At 39.4% G+C, this 9,773-nt stretch overlaps 2 protein-coding genes across 4 annotated transcripts; both read left to right on the forward strand.

Annotated features, from left to right (window-relative positions):
- The first annotated feature begins 504 nt into the window (after positions 1 to 504).
- rbm12bb (RNA binding motif protein 12Bb) lies at positions 505 to 5,223 on the forward strand. The gene is made up of 2 exons (XM_085802107.1): positions 505 to 627; positions 2,776 to 5,223. Exon 2 carries the CDS (start codon positions 2,786 to 2,788, stop codon positions 4,775 to 4,777), a length of 1,992 nt encoding a protein of 663 aa, XP_085658233.1. The 5' UTR covers positions 505 to 627; positions 2,776 to 2,785; the 3' UTR covers positions 4,778 to 5,223.
- Positions 605 to 8,685, forward strand: gra (granulito). 3 transcript variants are annotated; one of them, XM_085802110.1, is made up of 7 exons: positions 605 to 627; positions 7,073 to 7,156; positions 7,265 to 7,323; positions 7,451 to 7,508; positions 7,708 to 7,814; positions 7,941 to 7,993; positions 8,175 to 8,685. In XM_085802110.1, exons 2-7 carry the CDS (start codon positions 7,075 to 7,077, stop codon positions 8,200 to 8,202), a joined length of 387 nt encoding a protein of 128 aa, XP_085658236.1. In that variant the 5' UTR covers positions 605 to 627; positions 7,073 to 7,074; the 3' UTR covers positions 8,203 to 8,685. The 3 variants fall into 3 exon arrangements, with proteins under 3 accessions (XP_085658236.1, XP_085658234.1, XP_085658235.1); XM_085802108.1 differs by lacking the exon at positions 605 to 627 and adding an exon at positions 5,933 to 6,041; XM_085802109.1 differs by lacking the exon at positions 605 to 627 and adding an exon at positions 5,964 to 5,995 and having other exon boundaries at positions 7,075 to 7,156.
- The last annotated feature ends 1,088 nt before the right edge of the window (positions 8,686 to 9,773 follow it).

The following is a 9,773-nucleotide window of genomic DNA, read 5'->3' on the forward strand; positions in this document are numbered from 1 at the left end:
ACTGACTCCATATAATGTTGGGTTCAGAGAGCTCTGTGGATGTCTTTTGCAGAACTTCATGCATCTTTTAGTAGGCTATCTGAAAACATTTTTTTTATGACTGGCTGTGTGCTTTGAGGTTTCTGTACAATGTATTTGGGACTGTTATGCTTCCCTGCTTTTATTGTATGAGGAATGAGAATTTAGACGGGCCTTACAGCAGCACTTATTGGAGGAAATTCCAAATGTCTGTGACAGCAACCAGCCTACCCCGCACAACTGTGACTGTAATCGTCTCATACTATACAAACACATAGGGAAAAGGGGGGTCGCAACAGTGCGTGTCTTTTTAAAACAAGCTCCATCTATTAAAGTGTTATCAAATGTCGCTAAGAACCGTTGAACCATGCTGAAAACAGGCACTTGCAGCAGTGCAACATCTATGCATCATACCCAGGACCCTCCGGAACTGTAGGCGGCGCCATCATCTAACAACACGAGTCTCGCGGGCCTGTGACACGTTGGTTTGCCGACAGCCATCAGCAGAAACCAGGCGGTACAGAGACCGGGTGGCCGAGAAGCGTCGCACAAAATCCATTTATCTCGTCTTATTTCGATTTTACACGAGAGTATTTGGTTGTCAATTGTGTAAGTTTACCGTTGGTTAGACATCTATACTGTGGCGTTTATAAATATCTATAACGACCGTGTCCGCTAACGAGGGGCCGCGAGGCCTAGCTGGCTAACGTTACACGGCTAACATTAGCCTAACTCGACATATTGTGGGATTTGTGTGTATGTGCGCCGGAAGAGGTCGCGCATTTCTGTTTTTACCAGTGTAACAATAGCGTCGCGACTTGGTCATGAAATGCCGTTGATATTATGACTACAAGTGTATTATTTCTTGTGGTTTGTGTGTGGTGTGTAGCTTCTTGTGGTTTGCTAAACAGGAGTCAGGGGTTCTTCCGTAAATTTGTCGCGCCCGGTGGATTACTCAAATGGATAACCACGGAAGTCACAGTTAGTTGTCAACGCAGTTGATTTATTATTCGGCAATTGCTTGGATTATTTGGTGTGTGTGTGTTTTTTTAGAAGATGTATTAAACTTGTATTGGTTGACAGACGGCTAAGTTGGCTAACGTTAGCTGCTATGAGTTTTCAATGACACATGCTCAGAAAAAGCACAGTTTATCTGGTGGCTATACTTAAGCCATAATGAAACATGGTATTATTATTATTATTTTTTTTTAGAAGACTTCCAGGTTTTGGTTCAGATATGTAGAACTAAGATGCTAGCCATATCACAATGAATGTAGTGTAATAGTGATAATATTGCATGTGTTTGGTGAATTTCTTTCATGTGGTGCATTCAGTGTTGAAGTGAAGGTTAAAACTATGTTGTCTTTGCCATTCAGCTGTAAAATGGGATTGCATTTATATAAGTTAATTTTGGGAACTGAACAGGGAATACTCAATTATCTAACATGACCGTTGTTGTCTCGGAGGACAGTCACACTTGTTACAGAACAAGTGTTGAACTCTATCAGTTGCATTGGTGTATCGATGGTGATGAGGCGAGTGGACAGACGAGGAAGAGCCAAGGAAAGGGGACACTGCTGTTTATGGATAAACCAGGATGCCGATCTCTGGAGCAGACAACAGATATCAGCAGGATAGATTGCCAAACTATATTATCCACAACAGTGTGTTTTTGCCCGCCAAAACAGATGTGGTGCTGCTTCGGATCATAGCTGATGCAGCTAATGCAAACGGTGTGTATGTATTATGGCATAGCGGTGATATTGTCCGTGATACTTGGCAGCTTTTAGTTAAAGGACTGCTGCCTACAAAGTCTGCATTTCAAGACTGAATTTATTGTGGATCGTGAAGACTGTACCAAAAACTTCTTCAAATGCGTTGGAGACATACTTTTTCAAGTGGTGTCTTGACCACATCGTTCGATGAATACATGGAAATACCTGGTGGTAAACATGAAAAATTTTAACCACTAATGTCATGGGCAACACTTGCATGCAGGATTTTGAGACAAAATTATTGTTGCGTGGAGTGCTCTGTGGATTGTTGCTTTCTGGGATGTTAAAGCTATAACCTTAGAAGCTGTGTTTAATCAAAGTGGTGGCCTTTGAAATGTTCGATTTGAAAGGCGCATATTTACAAGCGTATTGTATTAACTGTGATTGATTAGAATAGTCGAGTGGTGGGTTAGAAGGTTTAGTTGTGTTACATGTGTATTTCCTTTTCTGCGCAAGTACATAGTACTGTTGATTATTGGTATAGTTGCAAAAAATAAACTGATCTATTGTTTAAAAAAAAAGGTAAATAATTGTGGTAGACAGCTGCCACAATGTCTGTGGACTGGTTTTTAATTATGTAGATCAGAATTGGACTGTACTTTTCATGCTATGCAAACAGTGTTTTCATCTTGATAATGATGAAGTTGCGTCGTTAAGGGGGTTTTATTCGCCTGTATTTTTTAAATGAATCTGGCTGCCATTTTAATACAAAGTGCGGAAGCTATGAGTTGATATGGTGTGTCATGGCCTGTGGAGCCTGTTGGAAATGTTGTAGTTAACTCCACCAATCTTTTAGTGACCTTGTCTCTCTTAAGGTAGTTTTTGTGGACATTGACAGAAATGGTGTTATCTTGTGCCTGAGGTCCTTTCCCTCACGTTGGTATACAAATTCAGTAGTGTCATATTGGAGTACCAGGAAAATGACGCTGAGCTAGAGAGGCTCTTTTGGCAATAATGATATTTTATACCCTTCTGTCTGCAGGTGCTGTCATATGTTCGTCAGCATGGCAGTCGTCATCCGTTTACAGGGACTGAGAATCACAGCAGGTTCTGAGGACATTCGCAAGTTCTTCACCGGCCTCAAAATCCCAGATGGAGGGGTTCACATAATTGGTGGGGAGCGAGATGAAGCTTTCATTATCTTTGCTTCGGATGAAGATGCAAGGAGAGCCATGACACGATCGGGAGGTTACATTAAGGATTCACCTGTGTCACTGATACTCAGTAGTAAAGCAGAGATGCAGATCGTGCTTGAGAGAAGTGCAAAAAATGCAGAGCTGGATCAAAGGAGGCGAGCTGAGGAGAACGCAAGGCGTGCTAAAAAATCTCTGGGCCCTGAAGTGGGCAGGAGATCGGGTAGTAGATCGGGTCAAACCCCTCCCCCCCAGCAACAGAGGGCATTAAACAATGGTGATGACTTTCTATGTGTGTTTCTAAAAGGATTGCCCTTCTCTGTGACAGAAATGGAAATACGTGATTTTTTCAGTGGCTTACTTATTGATGACATAGTCTTACTGAAAACTGACCGTGGAGTAAGCAATGGTAGAGGTCTTGTCAAATTTGCAACAAGACAGGATGCACACGAAGGCCTGAAAAGGGATAGGGAATACATCGGGTCAAGATATATAGAGATTTCCCAGACAACTGTACATGATTGGCATCGGGCTACCGGTAGGTTACCAACGGTTGTCAACAGGGACAACACCTTTGAACGGGACAGATCACCTCTTCGCAGTCAGAGGAATCCTCAATATCGCGCAAGGTCACCATCACCTTTGGCCCAGAGGCCCATTCCGTCTTCTGACAACGAGTACTGTGTAATAATGGACAATTTATCCTATGCTGTTGAAAAAGAAGACATAAAAAAGCGTTTCCACCGTGCAAAGCTTGAGGATGACCAGATCCTGCACTTGATTGGCAGTGATGGAAAAAAAACTAGATCTACGTTTGTGTTGTTCAAGAATCAGCGTGACTACTGTGAGGCCTTGAGTGATGAAAAAATATATTTTTTAAATCGCTTGGTTTCTATTCGTCCAATCTCAAGAGAGAGCATGATCACGCTTCTGGAGTCTCAGAGTATGGATGTCAGACCTTCTGGAGAGACTGAAAGGATTCAGGAGAGGCCTCCATCATACCCCAGTGAAAGATTTCAGGAAAGACCTCCGTCGTATCCCAGTGACAGATTTCAGGACAGGTCTCCATTTTACCCCAGTGACCTTAATGACTCTGAGAAAGTGTGTGTTTCTGTGCGCAATCTGCCATTTGATGTGAGGAAAGTTGAGATCATGGACTTCTTCAGTGGGTTTAATATCAACGAGGACAAGGTGTTCTTGATGCTGAACCAGAAGGGTACTGGAATGGGAAAGGCTTTGATTCTATTCCAGTCTGAGGCGGAAGCTATGAGGGCACTCTCTCTCAATGGACGGAGGTTTCTTGGGTCAGAACTCATACTGAACTGCATTTCACGATCTCAGATGCAGCAGTTGATGAGCAGTGCTGACCTACCAATGGCACAAGAGCCAGCTGAGCTAGAGCCGCTGCCACGAGAGGAGTTGTACTCAGGCAGGAGCAGTGAGGCATCCTATCGCCCTGGTGACGCTGAGTACTCTGACTTCAGGATGCCGCGTGGACAGACTCCAGTCCATGGAGGCCGTGATTATGAACCCTATGAGATGGGTCCTGGTGTTCCACGGGAGAGGGGTAATGGTGTTCGTGGTGACTTTGTCCAGCAGCAGCACTTTGACGGTCCTACTTGTGTAAAGTTAACAAACTTGCCATTCCAAATCAAAAGCGAGGAAATCTATGACTTCTGCTACGGATATCGCATTATCCCTGGGTCTGTCTCACTGCTGTATGACCAGAGTGGAAAACCTAAAGGCTCTGCGACTGTGGTATTCGAGTCTCGTCAGGAGGCCTTGACAGCAGTAGGGGAACTGAGTGGAAGACCCATCGGTCCAAGAAAAATAAAGCTAATGTTTGTTTGAGAGCAACATTGTGCCCCGTGCCGCCAACATGCTCTAACAGCATGGTTTGGAAAAGTACACAATGCTGATGTAAGACAAGCAATTGTCTGTTTCTCTTTTTGATTAATGTGCCATGGGTTCACTGAGTAATGTAATTTACTGATGTTTATTTTTCTAACTGCATTTTGTTTTTTTGATCAGGCAGTCTAGCCTGCTGATTTAAACATGGGATTTCTGTACAGTGCTAATCTTAAGGTGAGATACTTGAGTTATGGTTTTCTCATTGAAAGTTTTTTTTTGTTTAATATCATCTTGAAACACAGAATTTAAAATTTTCAATTTGTGAGTTGTAGCTAATGGATTTTTGTCCTTTTTTTTTTCGCCACACAGTCTTCACAGTTCTGTTGCAAACAAATGTTGCTCAATGACATGAATCTGTAAATAAAGTGATTTCTGTGTTGTTACTGAATTTTAAGTTTGGATGTACAGTATTTGCATTTTATAAAACTGCAGTTCAGTTTTCAGTCAGAGCATTACCGTACTTAAGAAAAAAATCACTGAGAGGAAAAGTTTCCACGGTAGGAATGTATCTGTGTTTAGTGTTGCACCCTCTAGTCTAAACATTTTTTTTTTACAGCAGCAAGTAAATCATCATCTTGGATTCCTTAGGAAAAGGAATTTGACTTTAAAGTTCAGTGCAGGACACAATACACACATTTTACCTTATCATAAAGAAGGTTGTTTTTTAACACAAACACACAAACGTGATCAATTTTGGGAAAGATCTTAGTACCTAAATTTAAATGGAACAAGTACAAAATAAACTACGCAGGAATAATTTTGGCTGCCTATGATACATACCCTCATCATTTTGTTAAAAAAAAAAAAAACCTTGTTAGTGCATAGGAGGATAATGAAAACATCAATTTAGTATTTTCAAAAAGGCAAATTGAACTTGAGTCAGAAACCACCCTTCACAATGTCATAAATATATTGGAAAAAAATACATGTAAAAAAAATTGTGCTTTTTAATGGTAAGATAGCCACATAAGCCAGATTTAACAGAATTAATTATATCCACACTTAAATTGTCTACTTATTTGTAAGCCATTATTGAAATACGATGAAATCGACATGATCCTGCATTCGGCGGAGAAAAAAAGAAGAAGATTTTATTTTGAAAGTGATGTACCGGAAGTTATGGTTTGGCATCGACTTGACTAGCATGACACCGGTGAGGTAAGCAGACAGATAACCACGCTGCAGGAATTTGGTAGAACCACAGGTGAATAATTAATCATTTTATGTTTAATTTTTATTTTTTCAAAGTAAAACGACAAGGACGAGAATCCCTGAACTGGTCAAAAAGAGTTATCGGATCTGTTTTATCGCTAGACTGACCGTCTCGAAACTGTTCAAACTTCTGCATCATCATGAAGTTGCATTTGCCATCAGTGCACGTTAGCTAGTGGGCTGTGATTTTGTAGCGGTGGCACTGTTTAAAAATTAACCAGTGGAAAATATCAATACACAATCACGACGGTTTAGTGAGTTGAGCAGGGAATTGTAAACGTTTTAACACAAACGCTAACTCATGGTAGCCGCTCTGTCGTTAACATGCAGCCTACGGTTCACACAGATGTCTGCCATGAATACGTTACAATGGGCAACAGGAATTTTCCACCTGTTTTCCCGAATCTGCTTCCACTCCAGTTTAGGTGGAGAGATTTTTAGAAAGAAAAAGAATAATAATTCTCACGACTAGTGTTCATACGTTACGAATTAATATTAAGTTATATGTCGTGGGATAACTGTCAGACAACATTATACGACCGAGTTAAGTCCTTTCAGTAATCTATATAGCCTAATCCACAATTGCCTACGTTAGCTGTTATGATACATTCAGGAGGCCATCACAAACTGCCAATGGTTATTGTTAGAATTGTATTTATTTATATTTTCAAAAAACAGAAACTTTATCCTATTATCAGTTGTGCAGGATAGTTATGATCTGGCCAAGAAATATAACAACACTTGATTTTTATGCATATCAACCAGTACCATGAACAGGGAAAGACCAGTTGGGGCCTATAATATTTTATTAACTTTTTATCTGTATTTGAACTTTTTTGAACTTTTAAACGCATTACAGAATCCCAAATTGTACGCAAAACACAAATTGGAAAGCACAATAATGACACCTTGAAACATCAGTAATCTGTCTGCCTGTATTAATACAGCACTACCTAGTAAAAATGTCATGAATCTTGTAGAGTGTAGTAGCCTTAAAACATATCTGAACCTTAATGACACCAGAGATGGAGGTGTCAAGGAGAAGAGTCCTCCAAAAACATCTGGAACCTGCAAGACCCCTGCGTCGCTGCCTCCACATTGACATGGGTAAGTAATCTTGCAGGAGTTGGTCAAACGTGTAAGATCACAGTTTTTTCCATTGTGTAAGTTATTATTAAAGGACTGCTCAGATGAATGTTTTTTCACTTCATTTAGATCCCAAGATAAGTGCTTCTACATGTGCACAGGCAATGATGGAAGAAGTGGATCAAGAGGTAAGAAATCCTCAAGACAACAAACTGTTCATTATTGATCATTTTGTCAATTTGTCAGTTATCTGTAACATGTGAAAACAGACAATGCAAGTTGTTGTTTCCAATTTTTTAATCTTGTGCTTGACAGACAGACATTACCATTGAGCAGTTCTACAAGATTGTCAACCTCCAAAAACATAACGAAGGTAAGATGAAATGTATTTAAGGAGAATATTGTAATGCTAATGTAACTTCAAGTAGGGAGGTCTAGGGAGGAGTACGGCTTGTGACAGTGGCCCCCTGTGCTGTCAGAGTGCCTACTTTTTGCTTTGTACTTTTATAATGTTGATTTTTATTTTTTTTAAAGATGTATGTATTCTATATGTGATATATCTATGTTTGCAGGCAGAATATCATACACACGCGACTTTTTAATCGGGTTGGCAAGTTGTCCTGAGGCCAAGAAGAAGCCAGAATTCTTGCCTGAGCACCCCATAGTCTTAACCGAGGCAGTAAGTTGGCTCTCCACACACACAGGTTTACGAAGATACAAATACAAATTACTTTATTAATCTCCAAACATTTCTTCACTAAACTGGTCAAAAAGTTATAACTGGGCTGTTTTTTTTGTTTAACAGAGAGATCCTGGGGACCTAAGGCTTCATGAAAGCGGTGATGGTAAAGATGAGATGTAAGTTTAATCTTTATACAGTAGCACATTACACAACCTTGGTTATAATTCAAATAGTGATCTGCACTCAGTTGAATGCAGATCATTTTTTGAAAACTGCTGAGCTTATTATCCCTGGCCTGTTATAAAGTCTCAGGCATAAAAAAACAACATAACTTATCAATATTTTTTCTACTTTCAGGGCGGCAGTAGGACTTCACTCACCTTAAGAAATTTGCACAGGTGTTCACTGTTTACCTCAAAGAGTGTTTGTTTTTTCATTTTTTGCTTTTCTTGTTGAATTTTATTTAACTTGTGACATTTATATTGCATGTTTATTATTTGATAGCTATTTGAAGTGAAGTTGCACGGGCATAATACTAAACACTGTTTGCTTGAGTATGAGTGTTGCATTTTTGCTTATTTTCTGCTGTGTAGGATTTTGGTTATGGTGAAATATTTATATTGTGTTGAATGTTCTAACCATAAGATATTCATGGCTACTTTCCAAGAAAATATGGGGAAAACTTGCTCTTTTATGCAAATTCATCATTAATCATTATACTGGAATCATAAAACAAACTCTTTTTAAAGTGACAGTGAACAAAATTGTGTTTGTCATCAGTTGTATTAACATGGGTTACATCAGCATTGTGATTTAGCATGCCTACCAAACATGTTAATTTCTTCTCATAAAGGACAGTTTGACTCAACAGTATGGTGTATTGATGTTTTATTTCTCGCATGTAATTCAGACATAAGCAGCAATAAGGAACATTTGCAATGCACTGAAGGACTGTGCGTAATATTAAAGGCAATGTAGTCGTAAAAAAAAAACAGCAACAGAAAAGTGTCACCCAACTCTGCATCACCTTCCAGCCGATTGTGTTTGGTTTTGTGGTGTATAACTCAGCTGGGAGCTATTTCACTCCTTCAACATCGAATAGATAACAAAATCAGGGAGTTTCTAGTGAACACAGGGGAGCTTTTCGCAAAGAACAAGGTTTTCCCTTGGATTAGTGCTAAAACAGAAGTTAAAATGAGGGTGAATATTTGGTTTTGCATCATCAGGCCGATCTACTTTCGCCTTCAGCAATCACATTAATAAATGGATGATAATATTGGTGCTTCTGTTCTAATTTTTAGATGAACCAATGAAACCAATTAAACATTTTCTACCTTTTTTTATACATCTTACATAACATTGTGACTATAAATCAGTGTTTATTTTTCTATTCACCTTTTCAGAATTGAGCGAATGGGATATGATATAAATATTAATAGAACAAACATTGTACTGTGATATATTGAAAGCACTCAAGACTAAGCAAACAGATTTGTAACAATTGATTTAAGGTGATTACACTAGTCTTGTAGGCCTACACCATTTTTACAAAAACACTTGAATTTACCTATGGGGCACAGGGGCTTACTCTGGAAAGAAAAGTGGCGAGGTGGTATCCAGTCAGGAACATTATAATTCAGGTGTCCCTCATGATAAGTCCTTAGAAGGCATTTCATTTCATTTACAAAGGTTTTGAATGTTTTGGCTTGCCTGCTCTTGACAGTAATACAACTGAAGGCAGTCATGGGAGACAGGAGACAAGGTAGGATGTGAACAGATCATAACAGACATGTCAGGACTGAGGCCAGCAATTTTATTTTAAATTGGTTAATCCGTCTATCAATCTTATGCATCTTATTTGGGATCATTCATACAAAAATGGACAATGGACACAAAAGGCCCCCAAACTGATGAATATTTGGATCTCAGACTTGGAAAAAGTTTGTCCCAGCTTTT

Source organism: Trachurus japonicus, chromosome 16 (assembly GCF_045865225.1).
Source record: "Trachurus japonicus isolate A0001 chromosome 16, Traja_1.0".
In the NCBI taxonomy this organism is placed as follows: domain Eukaryota; kingdom Metazoa; phylum Chordata; class Actinopteri; order Carangiformes; family Carangidae; genus Trachurus; species Trachurus japonicus.

Coding starts and splice junctions, on each gene's coding strand:
- rbm12bb (XM_085802107.1), top strand. CDS start 2,786: ATGTTCGTCAGCATGGCAGTCGTCATCCGTTTACAGGGACTGAGAATC.
- gra (XM_085802110.1), top strand. CDS start 7,075: ATGGAGGTGTCAAGGAGAAGAGTCCTCCAAAAACATCTGGAACCTGCA. Junction 7,324..7,450: donor TGGAAGAAGTGGATCAAGAG/GTAAGAAATCCT, acceptor TGTGCTTGACAG/ACAGACATTACCATTGAGCA. Junction 7,509..7,707: donor CCTCCAAAAACATAACGAAG/GTAAGATGAAAT, acceptor CTATGTTTGCAG/GCAGAATATCATACACACGC.